This window comes from Seriola aureovittata, chromosome 18 (assembly GCF_021018895.1).
Source record: "Seriola aureovittata isolate HTS-2021-v1 ecotype China chromosome 18, ASM2101889v1, whole genome shotgun sequence".
Taxonomy (NCBI): Eukaryota; Metazoa; Chordata; class Actinopteri; order Carangiformes; family Carangidae; genus Seriola; species Seriola aureovittata.
The window spans coordinates 15,041,664-15,058,067 of NC_079381.1; the positions used below are offsets into that span (position 1 = coordinate 15,041,664).

The 16,404-nt window shown below is 39.9% G+C and overlaps 1 protein-coding gene across 1 annotated transcript in view; it reads right to left on the minus strand.

The window, feature by feature from the left end:
* LOC130186481 (astrotactin-2-like) overlaps nucleotides 1-16,404 on the minus strand; it is a 248,702-nt gene that overhangs the window by 10,856 nt on the left and 221,442 nt on the right. Inside the window, exon 20 of the mRNA XM_056403643.1 lies at nucleotides 3,954-4,095. Coding sequence (XP_056259618.1) covers nucleotides 3,954-4,095 — 142 coding nt within the window. The remainder of the gene's footprint in view (nucleotides 1-3,953; nucleotides 4,096-16,404) is intronic.

Sequence of the window (16,404 nt, forward strand, 5' to 3'; positions counted from 1 at the left end):
ACACTGACATAAAAGTTTGCGTTTGGTGAATGGTGCTGAAAGTTTGATATTCCGACAAGTATATTAACATCTGGGGTGATATTCTCTAGAGGAGGCAAATCTGGTTCAGCACAAGCTGTTTTTAACATCTGATGTTTTTGGCATCAGCATTATATCCAGTATATTGGTAACTGCTGATTATTTTCTAAAAATTCACCTTCTGAAATGAGGTGTGTAACTTTTCATAGAGCAAACAGCATTTTAGTTTGCCGGGGCAACATTAGGGCCATAGCAGTCTGGGTAATGATCAAGTGTAAAGTCAATACCAGTAGAGGTCTTATCAGCCCCTTGATTAAGACAAGCGGAGTTGGCTGCAAACAGATGTGCCCTCAGACGTAATTCCGACGTAAATTCTGCTCTTATCAGAGAAAAACAACACTGTGGAGAATGTCTAAACAAAGATAACACTGCTACAAAGTTGGAAATGAGGCTCTTATTGCAGGTTTTTGTTAGTGGAAGCCTGAACTCTACAGATTAACCTAATAGTTATTCCCCTACTATTCTTTATCCACTTTCAAATCCTTTAGGAAACTCTTTATCAGGATTTTTTAACTAAATAGATGGTAATTATGTTGTTGGCATTTTTTTTTATCAGCCTCCAGATCATCAATGACTATTGACTGCTTCCTTAATTGATCTTTTATTACATTTATTTTATCATCTCTATTTACTTGTTTAAATGCTCAGCTCTGAGCACCTGTATTCCTGCTGTGTTAGTGTTTGACACAACTAAATAAATTCTCCTTTTTGTCACTCATTGGGTTGAATTTACCTTGTCTTTTTGATTTCATTTGCATTTAATGGAAATGCCCCTAGTATGCTGGCATTTGGACTCCCATTAGAAAAGCCAGATTAAACTATTGCAGCTTTGAAGCACTGTAACTTTTACTTGTACATCACATGTATACCGACAGTACATATAGATTAAGTAGGACTCTACAACATGTTTCCCACAGCTTTAAATCCTGGTAGTTTTTTTCAGAGGTTCTCAAAACAAACCAAGGCCACCAAACAGCAAGATCATTATAAACAAGTCCCTTAACAAAACCTGAGAAGACAGTGAAACGCAGAGAAGACTGTGTGTTTCACGCGTCCCATGAAAGCCACAACAACATCTGGGTCCTGTCTGGTTCATCCATTGTTGCTGCTCTTGCAACTTTATTTCAAAATGCCTGCCTCAAATCTAAGATAAATATATTTCTAGTCTGAAATGTCCCTCTAAAGACCTTACCATACAGTGATTGATCATTGCAGTGCAATCCTATAAAACAGCCCAGTAATTAATGCTACCAACTTTTCAGTTGTTCTTGACACTGTGTCAGAGACAAGTTGAGTCAGCTCTATGGTAATTTTTGATGCTGTATTTTAATAATAATAAATAGCTAGAAACATATTTCATTGTAATGTTGTCCAGTATAACGTCAACCCATCATGCAGGCACAAAAGCAAGGAAAGTTGAGACTAATACTAAAGTATTATACTCAGCAAAAACTCGACATTTTAAGTTATGTAATATCTGTTGGAGGGAAATTGAGCCGCATTACAATGTGCTGGTCTTTCTTTCTTTTTTTCTTTCTCTCTTTGCTCACTTTGTATTACTGTACACATCCCACCATAATGACACATGGCTTTGTAAGGCCATGCGCATGGAGAGCTGTGGGCTACTAGATGTTGACCATCACTGGTAGGGCCACTGATGCAGCATTTAAGAAGTTGCCTGCTCATTTTTCATACTGTCACAGTTTGGATTAATGTTGTAAAATGCACGATGTGTTAAGGTGATGACCACAATGTCTATGACTGCATGTAATGACTTCAGGTAAAGTCGGTTTGTTAGCTAAATGTCCCCCCCAAAAAACTTCACATACAAAATGTTCACTTTGTTTTTGAGTTTAAAAAAATATGGCCTCTTAACAGGGATCCTCCTGTCCTCTGAGCAAATAGAACATAAAAAAGGAAGCATCCACCACTTCCACCATGTTGAGACTAAGTACGCTTCCCTGGTTAACTGGACCCAGCTGTTGTTCAGGAGTACGTAACAATCACCCCCTGAAACAAAATAACATTTGCAGTGGTAATTGTAGGCACCCAGGGGAGGATGTGGTTTTGCTGATATTTGCCCAGTCATTGTTGGAAAGATGCAAACATGGCCACAATATAATGTTTAATGAAATTAATTGTCTTTATATGGTTATGGGAAACACTGCACTCATAGAAACATGGTCAGAAAAAGTTGCAATAATTATTGTAATCCTTGACCAAGAGCAATGTCGCTGAATACTGTAGGTGAGCAGGACATGCAAAAGAGGGGATTGAATATTAAAAAAAGGTTTGGAAGTTTTCTAGATCATCATCATACAAGTAAGCAGCAGGTTCATGAGAAAATAGCACAAATGTTTCAAAATCTCCCACAATGAAATGGAAAAAAAACTCATCACTTGTCGTTTAGCTGATGACCAATTAGGTGATGCCCTGCTAAATGGAGCACACCCTGGGACACCCTCCTCTTCTTCCAGTTCATAGACATTGTCCCCGACCTCCACATAACACTGATAAGGTGTATTAACTGAGTCTGCGAAAACATGTCTTTAGCACTTCAGGGAAAATTTCAACCACCACAGGCACCTTGCCTACCTCCACCAAAAAAGACTGGTGAGACTTCCTCTGAATCCTCCAACTTTGCCCACTCCACAGCAGGGGTGTCAGTCAGATTCTGGAGTTCTTCAAAGTCAAGGTCAGCAGTTCTCCTTTGCTGAAAACAGCCTTCATTAGGCCCTGCCTCTCCTTCCTGAATTGTGTCATGGTTTGCCATAACCTCTATAAAGCCAAACAAAGGTCCCCCTATAAGGGCCTCCGCAAATCCTTCCATACATTTGCTTCTGTGAAGACATAAGCTGCAGTTCTTTAGGCTTCCTAAAGCCTGACCACTGATCAAGGAGTCCCTTGGGCTAACCAAATCGTAGGTTCTGATACAACTACAAAGGCAATAATGGATCTTTGGAAATGTTGCTGTTTCTTGTAACACATACACTTGTCACGGAGAGTTCATGACTAGCCCAAAAGCCCAATGACAAAACACCGCATAGTTCTGATCGAGGTCAAGTCAGGCAAGTTGTTCCTTCGAGTCAACCCAAAGCTGCATACTCCTATGGGCTGGTTCATATTCTGTCAGGACTAGATTGTAAGACATATTGTCCAACCACATTGGAAATCAAAAGAATTTATACCAGATGAAATGGCCACACTCAAAGGTGGGGGAAAAGTAGGAACAAAGGTGCAAAAACATGCAACAGTGTGTTTTCCTCACCACAACAGTAATTACATTGAGGCAACTCTCTTGTTCTCCGTGGAAAATGAGCTCTTGAGTATTTGGACACCTACCAAATAACTCTCATGCACATAAATCTGGAAAAAGATGGCGCCCAAGGATGGCGCCCAACCTCTTCCCAGGTGTGTGATTTTACCTCTATGCCTACTTATGGGAACACAGTTTCCGTATTGTAAAGGATGTTCATTTTTGAATATGGTGACGTCTGAGAGTCTTAGTCTAGACTCTTACCTAGGACCTGTGTGTCTTGGTAGACCCTAATAGGATCCCTCAAACACAGCTCCCAGTGTTACAGGGACACACAAAAACAAGACCCCTTACGATCAGCAAAACACAATTCTGTCTGTAAACTCTTCCAGCTTCTAACATATTGTATATATCTTCATTTACACAAACATTTGGAATCACATTATTTTCAAATTCATTTTAAAATCCATGCTCTCTATGAATCCTTACACCCATTGAGATCGGAGAACATACTTCGGGACTTTCCATATTTTATAGACATTTCTGTAACAACACAACACAACAGCCACAATAGACCAACTGACTCAGAAAACTTTGCGAAGGGCATCAGCAGACTTACTTGTAGAGACTGTCGGGTTCCAGGCACTTGAAGACCACTGAATATAGCACAGAGTGAGGATGGTCTCCACTTCTCCTCCCGGCAACAACACAGGATGAACCCAAACCAGAAAACAGATCATCCATCAAGCTCAGAACCTCACCTGGTATGAAACAGGAAGGAAAGAAGAAAGTGTAAAATGAACAGACAGAAAGAAACAAAGAAAATCTTACAAAAATTCTTCTTTGGAAATGTTATTTGTACTGTTTTACCATCTGTCATACTTTTTTGCCAAAAAGGAAAAAAAAAGGCAAACTTATCTTTCAACAATATCTTTTATCTATTGTTTCATAGTCAAACAAAGCAATGCCACATGTTTTCGTTCCACCACATGTTTCAACACAGGAAAACAATGGCTCACAACATGAGCTTAGTCATGAATGAATTTCTACATTTGGGAAAGCAGTGCTTTCCTTATCAATGATTGTGCCATTTGACTCTGGTGTTATGAGTTTCCCCTCTGCCCGGTCCGGTAGGAGCCATTTCGCCAGCACGAAGCCCGAGGCTAAATTAAATATGATGTTTTACTGGCAGCATCCCATACACACCACGTTATAGAACTGTAAGAAAACAGATTTTCTTTCTTTTATGGGCACATGGTACTGTTACAGTGATATCTCACTGAGCACCCTTGTGTCTCACAAAACACTACTTCACAAGTTGTGAAATATCTTTCATGTCAGCTTACGGGAAAGGCGAGCGACGCACACTTGTTCATTTAGACACACACATACATGCCGCCAGTTTCCAGTGCTCATGGGGGTGATGGAAAAAAGAGGGAGCTGTCAAAATAGTTTAAAAGCTCTCAAACGGTTGGATTTCCAACTATTTCTACATGAGCTAAAGGGCAGCTTAGTTTTAGCTTATGATACATGGGCCAACTTATAAACACAGGGAGTAAGTCTGGCTGGTAAGGCACATGGGGATGGTAAGAAAAGGTTGCAGAAGAGAGGAAAAAGAACTGCACGAATGAATGATTTGACCTTTTCACAGAAAGAGCTCTGTGTATAGGAGGTTTCCCCTTAAACACATTCCTGTACTGTTGCAGTGTTTTCTCTTTCGAAGGTTTTACCTTTTAAAAACATGAATCTGAAATTTGACTCATTTAATCTGTTAAAACCTGCTTAGCTCTGCAAAAGAACTTGTCAATATCAATTTTACATGATGTACATTTTCAAAATATTAATCGTATGAGTCTATATACAGTATATGTTTATCTAAGTACATATAGTTGTAGTATACTGCACTGTCTTCCAGTTCAGTACTGGGATTTAGACATTTCACATTCAATGCAGTTTTCCTAAATTATTTTTTATGGAACAGATCCGCCCTTCATATGTTTCATCGACCTTGATCTTTTTGACATTATTCTTATTTTTTAAATAATATAAACACCTCTGTCTTACATTGGTGCAATCTGCTTGGTGTTTGCTTTTAACAGGAATGATAAGGAAGATTTTCAGCTGGCTAATTAATGATTGCATACAGACACTATATACAACACTGTCTCCTAGAAATTATGTGTATACACTATTAATTTGCAAACGAAAATTTTTTTCTGAAAAATTTAATGCTGCCCTTATTGTGGTTTTTTTTCAACATAATGTTGGAACCTTATCAAACATTTAATAACAACATACTTCATTTGTTTTTCTTACAATCTGAGCTTGTATCAACTGACACATGAATAATGTTTTCATTGTTATGTTTAAGCAACTAAAAGCACTTTGGTTAAGATTAGGGAAAGATTGTGGTATTGGTTAAATGTTAGAAAAATTAATGCTGACTTAAAATAAAAGACAAGGCATGCTTAGTTTTTAAATATTTAATCAAAAACTGCATTTTTCCCCCTAACCTTAACCAAATTGTTTTTGCAGCCTGTGAAACCAGGTCTCCAATGTCATGGCTCTACAGTTTGTATGCACACCATTTCAACTGTGGCATAGAACAACCATGTGGCTATTTGCCAGTCAGCCAGTTTTCAGGCATGGTATGGATACTCCGCCTGCCAGCACATCAGGACATTAGCATCAGGAATTTTATTTTGCCACTTGATCTTCATGGGCTTGAACTATATAGCAGGCTCCTGGTACTCAGCACAGTTACACTAAACTGAAACTGATATTAGTTGTTGACTTTTTTTCCCCCTGTCTGGGGCAACACAGAACTGTTCCGTTCCCTTATTATTCTTGCAATTAGTGTATTTAGTGGGCTAAGCATGTTAACACACCAAAATTTGGTGGAACAATAAATTACGCCTAGCAGACCACTTTATCTTTTGCAGTAATAATTGGTAATGATCTATTAAAGATTGACTATTGACCTGATTTGGCTTGCGTTCATCATACCTTTCAAGGCCATTCCCCTGCCTTTCATTGCAAGAAACTATGACAGAGACGCAGTGAATCCCAGATTTCTCCTACTTCACAAAGCCTAAAAGTAGAAAAAGAGAGTTCTAAACACAGCGTGGACCAAAGAGGAGTAAAAGGAGGGAAGGAAAGAAAAAAATTGTCAAGAGACAAAGAGACAAACAATAAGACAGGAAAGGAAAAAGGATGGCAAGTGCTCTGATGTTTTATGATTTTGGATGTGGTCAGGTGGAGGAATGATGATGTCAATGGATGTTTTGATAATCAGAATAAATCATGGCGCTGATGCGTGACTACAGTACAGTTCAGGAGCAATCACCTGTGAGTGTTTAAGTAGGGGCGAGTTGATGTATAGTACAGTGGCAAGAAAAAGTAAGTGAACCCTTTGGAATTACCTCCATTCATGTATAAATTTGTGGGAAAACGCGGTCAGATCTTCATCCAAGTTACAATTATGAACAAACACAATCTAACTTTAACTACTAACACACAAATCATTGCATTGTTCTAGTCCATATTGAAAAAATCATTCAAACATTCACAGAGGAGGCTGGAAAACGTATGAGAACCCCTCGGCTAAGGGCATCAATCAAAGCTAATTGTACTCAGGAGTTAGCAAACATGGAATCAAATCAATGAACCAAGATTAGAGGTGTAAGTCAGAGTTCCTTTGAATTATAAAAACACTTTGCTATTCACTATTTACAAGAAATATCTGCTGATGTGAAACTTGTCTCGCAAAAAAAGAGATCTCAGACGACTTAGGATCAAGAATTGTTGATTTGCATGAAGCTTAAAAGTGTTGACTCCAAATGCACAATGCAGAATGATCAGTAACATAACAAAGAACCTCAGAGAAACAGCTAAAGGCTTAAAGGAATCATTGGAGCTGGTTAACATCTCTGCTCATGGTAGTGCATGGTTGCATAAAGCATGGTGTCCATGAGTAACACTGAGGAAGCCACTGCCTCTCCAAAAAAATATTTCTGTGCTTCCGAGGTTTGCCAAAGAGCAGCTTGACACTCCACAACACCACTGGGAAAATGTTTTGTGGACTGATGATGACTAATGAAACATCATCGTGAAGTAGGGGGGAACAAGCATCATGATTTGGGGCGTTGTTGCCTCTGGGCCTGGACAGCTCCACATCATTAAGGCAAAAAATGAATCCTCAAGTATATCAAAGAATATTGCAGGATAGAAGTAATAGTAGAAGTTGGGTGACCCTGATCCAGTATAGACATTGTTGAATGACTTGAAGAGAGCTGTTCACACCAGACATCCTGGGAATATGGCTGAGCTAAAAAGCTGTTCTATAAAGAAGAATGGTCCAAAATTCCTCCTGAACGTTACTAGAAGCTCTTGTTTCAGGTTATTGCCACTAAAGCAGGTTTGTCATTAAGGGGTTCACTTACTTTTTCCACCAGCACTGTGGATGTTTAAGGGCTGTGTTCAATTAAGACATTAAAGTTTATAATAGTTTCTGTGATATTACCTTAAGCATGTTGTGTTTGTCTGTACTTGTGACTTAGATGAAGATCAGATCACATTTTATGACCAATCAGAACAGGAAACCAGGTTATTCCAATGGGTTCACATACATTTTCTTGGCATTGTATTTGATTACAACATAACCCTGACTTGCAAAAATCAAATGGCGGATCTACTGACTCATGCTTGTATAGCAGAGTGTGCTCACCAATAGCGGTGCTCTCTGACGTATTGTCTAGAGATCATTGCTGGGCCACAAGTTTTTCTTTTTGTTTACAGCCACATTGACAATGTGGCCTGTAGACAAATGAACAAACACACACAAACATTGACAAATATGCACTTGTCTCCCAGAAGGCAACAACAAACAACATCAACAACAACAAAAAAGAGCAAAAGTACTATAAAAGGAAGGAGGAGATTATAGGGTAAGCCTTATTTAATATCCCCTGTGGTCATAAATCTAACAAATCAAGAACAGTTGCTGATAAAGTTTTGCTGTAAATGTATAGCTAACTGATCTATTAAAGACACAAAGCACTGAATATGCAATTATCAAATGTGCTCATCATAGTGTTTATACAGTAGATAATTTGCAACATTGTTCCTTAACAGTTGGGGTCCAAAACCAACATTTCACATGACAAAATCCATGTGTACTAACAGAGTTAAAAATATGTTGTGTCTCCCTGGCCTTAATTGAAAGGCATGAGCATGAGCTTAGCGACATGAGGCAATGTGTCATAATTGGACATTACATGTACAGTGTGAGTAGACCATTTATGTCACTGACGGTGCAGGGAAGTGTTTCAGTTAGATCCATCTGGAAGACTAAACAAAAGACAAATGTCTTTGGTGTAGTCTTTTGTGGCTCTTGAGTGGCTTACTGTATAATTATCAATTTAAGGACTCAGCAGGAGAGCACAGTGTGTGTTTTTTTTCTTTTTAATAATCATATACCCTTACCTAGCAAACTTTACCCACACATTCCATGGGTCAAACCCCTTTTTAAACAGAGCCATCTGAAAGCTATAAACTGTTACACAATTACATAAATATAAGACCAGTAAGCAGGTTTCGGGGGGTACACAATGTACTATCATGTGCACACAGTAAAGGGGCTGATAAAGGCCTTTTCTATGTGTAAATGTTAGCTTGCAAGAATACTGAAATAATGACAATCAAATAAAAGCGGATAAATGACAGCAATTTTTATATGAAATGCAGCCTAAGTAATCCAAACAGAGGGCAAAGAAATAGTCTTGTCAATGGCCCTGCTGATTTAAGAGACATCAAATACAATGGGAAGCTACTGAAGTTGTAGACTGATCCTACATAAGAACACTGTCAGACAGTGCTGGCTCCTTGAGAGTGGTGAAAAGTATCTGGAAATACTGTTCACTGCATGTAACTATTACAAAGGAAAGCAAACATAATTTATGAGGAGGCATTTATTTAGCTCAGAAGTGATCAAACCGGAGGGCGGATTCTGGTGCCGGATCTAACAACTGCAGAACCTTGAACACGAGTCCAAATTCATTCTCTGAACCATTTGAACTCAACTAAAACTATGTGTTAATCTTTTAAAGCTTGGCTTTAAGCTTTGAGCACATGGCCGTGGTCTCGCTCTGTATCTTTCCTAATCAAGCCGGTGCTTGATTCAATGTAGAGAGGGAGGAAATTCCAGCAACACTTGCTGCAAAACAGTAATTTATGAATCAGCAGCACATGGTCTAAACATTAACGAAGGCAATATGTTAAAACGCAGCGGAGTGGATCTGTGGCAGGACCTGAAATGACAGCAGAAATACAACATGGACGCACAAACAACTGGACTGAATGAATAAAAGGGTGAATGAGCAGCCTGAAACTCAGAACCATGACAAAATGGTTGTATGAATCACCTGCTGAACTGGAAGTGTTTTTTAAGAAGCAACTGGCACACATGTATTCTACCGAGGACTTTCAATCATCCTCTGCCTCCACGGTGGTAGCTTTTAAGTGCTTGCATACCAATCTAGTATTAGGTAATGCTAAACAAACATCTCCTGCATTAACTGTAGAATAGGACATTAAAACCCACCCAGAAGCAGCATTTATGGTTCTACCCTTCGGAGGGGCTCCTCATGGGTAGGCCTGAGGTCCGTCAACATTTCTGTCAATACCAAAGCCAAACCAGCACACAGCTGGCAAAAATTAAGGCCCCCGAAAATTCTATTACGGTAAAAGCCATTTTGCGTGTTCTCCAGCTTACATGGCGATGGTAAATGCCAGGTGACCTTTTTAGTTAACAGAAAGGGGGGAACAAATAATAGCAGTTCATGGGAACATGACGAAACGGGCTGACCGACAGCGAACACAGAGAAACACTCTGATTCAAACACACACAGGCCTCGTAACTATGATGTAGTTGCAAACAAGTCAAGTTCAGTTTATTTGGACAGACCAATGTCATATACAGTGTCTCAAAGGGCTTTGCTGGACCACAACAGCAACAGTTCCTGACCCAGACTGACCCAGTTTCTAAGAAGACAAGGAAAACCCCTCTCAAAAAACGTTGGCACAAAACAAAACAAAACAAAAAAAAGGAGGGGATGGGGGTGGGCACGGGAGGGGAAATTCAAGAAGAAATCCGTCCTTCATGGGTGTCATGGGGTGCAGCAGTAGCTGTAGGCGGGACACAAAAAGTGAACAGGAAGTTGGAATTTACTGTATACTTTCATCGTATACAATGCAAAATGTGCACTTTTACGACAAACACAGTACATGTGTACGGTATATGCACAATTACACGCAGGCAGACTTACAGAAGCACAACACACGCTCCCCTTATTTGCCCTTGTGTGGCTGGATGTAGAGACGGGTGTGTACATGGTGGCGCGGTGGCATTTCGTCTGATGTTGGAAGCCAGACTTTGCTATACTGTTATCCCTGACATATCATTTCAATTACACTACTGAATTCAGGCACAGTGTAATTGCCTCAGCCATTAGCCATGTCTGTGTGTGTGTGTGTGTGTGTGTGTGTGTGTGTGTATGTGTGTGTGTGAGAGAGAGAGAGAGTGAGTGAGTGTACGTGTAAATCCTCAAGGTCAGTGGGTTCACACATTAGGGCTTTTTTTTTTTTTTTTTACTGCCCAAAGAGGAAATTTGAGGGAAAGTGGCAGAACAACAAAATCACTGCAGTAAATCACTGTTTATTCACTTTCTTAGCTACAAGCTCAGTTTAGTAAAGTTAAATGTATCTTAAATTAATTACATTTTTCTTTTCTTTTCCACAACTGTTAACTTTAGTTCACATTTGCCAGTCAAAGGTTAAAAATGTTAAAAATACAGTCGTAAAATGTTTTTTTTCTCTTCATAAATAACAATATCTTGGTAGTTGGTTTTCAGAAAATACACAGTATTTTAATCCATTTTTGTGCCTAATATTTCGATCATACCAGTTCCAAGGGATTTCATATAATTGAAAGTTTGATCTGATATAATGTCTTTGTGATAACAACAGTTTTTGTGTTGGCAAGTGAGTGATCAAGTTTCAGCATAGATATATCACCATGTGTGCTAAAGTATGGGCTGCTCTCTGTTTTTATTCTTACATGATCACCTTTCATTCTTTCTCTCTCACATCATGTTTCTGTTTGTCCTCAGACTACCCTCTTTCTCGTTCTGTTTTCCTTTGTCCCTCTTTCTCTTCCGACCTACTATCAGTCCAGATAACTGCACAGTGGACTCTTTTTAAACAAACAAAACACAAGCTTTATATTAACAAACAAATCACAAGCTTTATATTTCCTGTGGCCTGCCAAACCTGCAAGGGGCCTCTTCTGTTAAACTGTCAGCACTCAAGCCTCCACTCCCCACGCAGAGCCTACGCAACATCACCTTCCTCCCTTCCTCTTTCTCTCTCACACACACACACACACACACACACACACACACACACACACACACACACACACACACACACACACACAGAGAGTAGACATTATACAGGTATATAAATACTACCCTAACCTAATGTCGCACAGTGCCACCTATTGCAGGAAACTCAAGGTAAAAACAAAAACAAGACACATCACACATTTAAGTGTTTATGTGTGAGAGAGCTTTGCAGTTGAGACGAGGGGATTTACTAATGGCATCCAAAGGAGATATTTAGAGGTATAGCAACAAAGCACTTTGGGAAACAGATTTCTCCAAGCAGGCTGAGTTGCATAGAATTGTCCAACTTTTTCTAATCAGGTAGAGGGACATCCCTTTGGACAACTCTCCAGAGACATTGTGCTGGCAGAGAGATACATCATTTATTTATGAAAACACTTTTTTCATTGTTTGAGACAGAAAGCTAAAATAGATTGGAATGGAGTTATGTGCTTACTTTGAAGCAGCATCATGTCATGTATTAAAATGCATTCTGTATTGCCCTTACGTACACATAAACTCAACTTGTAATGTCCTTGCGCCATTACAATGTAAGTGTTGTGTAACAAGTCCTCTGTATCAGGTCACGGAGACTCCCTGTGTTGGCCTGGGTGTAGACTGTAGAGTGCCATGTGTCATCTTTGATACATACTGAACTGCCAGCAGCTTCTTTTTTTTTTACCTGACAGCAAGGTGCTTCACCTGAAGGGTGCAGCTTTGCTTAAGTAAGGGAGTAACAAGGCGATGCAATAAGTCTGAACAAAAAGCCTTTTATGAATAAATATAACAAAGCATGATGAAGCAACAGTTATGCAAACAGAAAAAAGTCAAATCCTTAAGACGAGACTTCAAGATTATCAGACACCTTTATGGAGACTTTAAAGCTTTCTTTCTCTCTTTAGCGCACCATTGTCATGATCAGGAGATCAACATCAACTATGATAAAAAACCTTTTTTCTGCTGACTTCTGTGTAATATTGGACACATGTTCTTTGCACATTTTTCTACCCGAACCATTGCTCAGAACAATAAATCATTCCACTTAACCGAGGAGCACAATAGCACATCATCAACATAACAACAAAACAAGGCAGCTGTCAACCTCTTCTCTGACTCTGTGAGCCATCATACCATACGCTTAGTCTTCAAGTATATGCTATAATTCCAGTTTAATGCCAACATCAATGTGCCACCATGTGTCATTTTATTGAAACCAAGGTCGGTTTCAATAACCTATGCACACATTCTGCAAACACAAGGTTGGTTTCCCAAAGTGAGTAACCATTGCACTTCCACACCAACCTTTCGACTCTTTTATTAATTTGTTCTTCAAACAAACTATTCACAAAACATGTCCCGAATGTACAGACTTATGAGATTGTATGTTGTTGTTGAGCAGTAAGAAATACAATGGACAACTCAGTGGAACACTTGCATCTTGATAACGCGTTCATTTGCAAGAGTAATAAGAGTATTACGTCAGATAACTGCCTGATTAATTTCAGACAGTTATCTGAAATTAATCAACTTCCTTCCAGCTAATAATAATTGAGTTTTCACCCAGGCCATGGTGTAATCAAAGATAAGATGTGATATTAGAAGCTAAAGTAACATATGGGTCTGAATGAAAACAGAGTAAAACAGGTTAAGCAGATATAATGGCAAAAATTAATTAATTAATTATTTCTCCTTCCCCTGGGACAAATTTGATGTTTAATTTCACTGTCAACCTGTCAATCATACACAATACAATAATATTTCTGCAGCTCTGTGGACTGCTGATATTGCAGGCAGAAGGTGAAATGAGGTCATAACTGAACGACAATAACCACAAGTGGCAAATATGGAGATCCTCGTTGATAATGAAACTGAAAGATGTACCATGCAAACAAGACTTAATTTTCTCCTCATTAAACATGGGTGTATTGAACAATTCTCCACATACAACAGCCTCATCTTACTCCTGCTGTTTTGGATACTCAGTGGCCAAGTCCCTGCCTGTTCGTCAGATTCTTTGTACTGGACATTCCTGGGTTGCCTCTGCCCTTTCACAAGAAAATGGCCCTGCATAACAAGGAATTGGGTCAGGTGTGGTGGTTTGTCACAGACTAATGGCCCCCTGGGTCCATGTCTGCCATTTTGATGTGACCCGTGTGTGGTCTGTTTTTACTGCCCCCAGCTCCTTTTACTGTGGCTCTGTCTCCCCCTGGGTCTGTCCTTGGCACTAAGAATAAACCACTGGGTGTTGACAGGCTGTTGGCTTGTGTCTTACTGTGATGCTACACTGTATTGACTGGTTGATGTGCACTGCCATCCTCCACCTGCTGTACCACTAGACTGGTGGGCTCTGATGGCTTCAGCTGGCTCTGTGGTACAGACACTAGTAGGATTTGTGTAGGCTGACCAATTGTTGCCTGTCTCTTACACCACTTGGTGTCAGTCAACTCTCTGTGCATACTGGCTAGTATAGTTGTTGTGTGGTGGTCATTCTGTTTCACAGGTCTGTGTGATGGCGATCAGTCAGGCTTGTAACTGGGAGTACGTTATGTCAAAGCTTATGTAAAATAGAACAGCAGCTATCCATTGCTACCTTAGTTCTATGGCTACAGGTGCTGCTTCCTGTAGCCATTGAACTCAGGTTACAGGCCAGTTCTCATCATCTGTTTACCTATGAGAAAAAGGCTAAGAAAAGAAATGAGAAAAGGTCTCCCTAGTAGTGTCAATGCATCATTTATGTTAATACTTTTTTGGATTGTGAATCTTTCAGTTTTGACTATTGAGCTTTTTGATTATAGAATTACCATGGTGATGTGTCGATTGAAATGGTCATTTGAGGGATGGACAAAATATTAGAAACACTTCAATATAATCCAATACAATTCAGCAACACAACAGTGTTGTGTATTGTGGCTGGCTGGGGCACAGATACAGTATCAGCAACAAAATGTGTCTCGGCAATGACTATAATAGCTCGAAATAAATCTAGGCAGGGTTGTTGGTCCTTTACTGTATATTAATGCAGAGAGTAATTCCATCATGACTAAATATTTATTTCTACCACTTTAAGTGTTTGCAGTGCCCTGGAGGCAAAGTGAGACTAATCAATCCCAATTTAAAGCTTAAATGCATTTTAAATCGATTTTAGCTAGCGCCAAATTCAACAAAGATCATGTCCACATCACCCTAAGTTCTGTCAATTCATAACATGCAAAAATCTCATTAGCATCCGTATGACTGATAGGGACGCAATGCCCCACAGCACACAATGATGATTGAAAAGGAAGGCACTGAGGGGAAGCATCCTTGTCTTGTGTCAATTACAATTCAAGCACAAATCCACTAACGTGAGTTAGAGGTTTCATGAACACACATTAAGTGTCCATATTTACATAAGAGATGCCAAGGGAGTGTCATGGTTGTTGAGCAAAGGAGAAAAAAAAAATGAAATCGGGAAAGTCAAAGATAGAGAGGATAACTGTGTGTGTGATGAGGCAAAATGGGAAAGGAAGCAAAAAGGGAAAGGGAATGCAGAAAGCCCTTGGCCCCCTGCCTGCAATCTGCAATCTGCTGATGGCGAGGCTCGTGACGAGGAGGTGCACAGCGTCCATTTTTAGCGATGAGGTCATCTTTAATTAACAAAACAAAGAGAGTCAGCTGTGTCACTCCAATCTGTTATCTGCACCCATGCTCAAGGACACCGTTTATCTCCATATAATTCAATCTCTTTGAATGAGGGCTTATCGACGCATTGGAGGGGCATTCTTGGTCTCAACCAATAATGGAGCTGTTACATAAACAGGGGAGGGGGATACCACTGACCCTGATCGCAGAAGAAAGGGGGACATGAGGGAAGTAGTGAGGTATGTGGAGGTATGAGGTATGTGACAGAAGAGGAGAGTAAAGCAGAGGAAGATCCGCATGTCATGCCATAACAATAATCCGACTGTGTGGGCTGGGAGGAGGAAACTGGAACTAAAATAAGGGCAAAGATCAAATGGCTAATCTGTTTCTCAGTCCAACAGTGCCAGTATGAGGTGACATCACTGCTGTGTAACCCTCAGTGCTGCTGCTGTCTGCGTCCTCTCCTCTACATTGTGATCTCTCTTTCCTCTCCTTTTGTCTTTTCTGCCCACTTTTTTCCCCCCTCTGTTCTTCTCACTTTTCCACATTTTCATACAATCTCTTCTCACTTTCTCGTTCTTGCCAACCCTTGTAATTTTCCTGCTCTGCCGTGCCCTCGGTCGTTCTTCATGTCACAAAATCAGGTGTCATACAGCGGTGACGCAACACACAGAGAGAGAGAGAGAGAGACAGAGAGAGAGAGACAGAGACAGAGACAGAGAGAGAGAGAGAGAGAGAGAGAGACTCACAGGTTTTTAATTAGCGCCAAGTGTGTGCATTTGTGTGAGAGTTGTGGGAAGCACAGTGCTACGCTGATGAGCGCTTTCACAAAAAAGTGTCACCTCAGCATAACTGTGATTTAAGGACAAGCCACCCAAATTAGCAGCTGAGGAGACAATAGAGGGATTGTAAAAATGGGATGATGGAACCCAAAAGCTTTCTGAATGCGGCCAATCGGGGGGTACTTTTGGTTAAGCCCTTTATTAGACAAATTTCATTACATTTTTT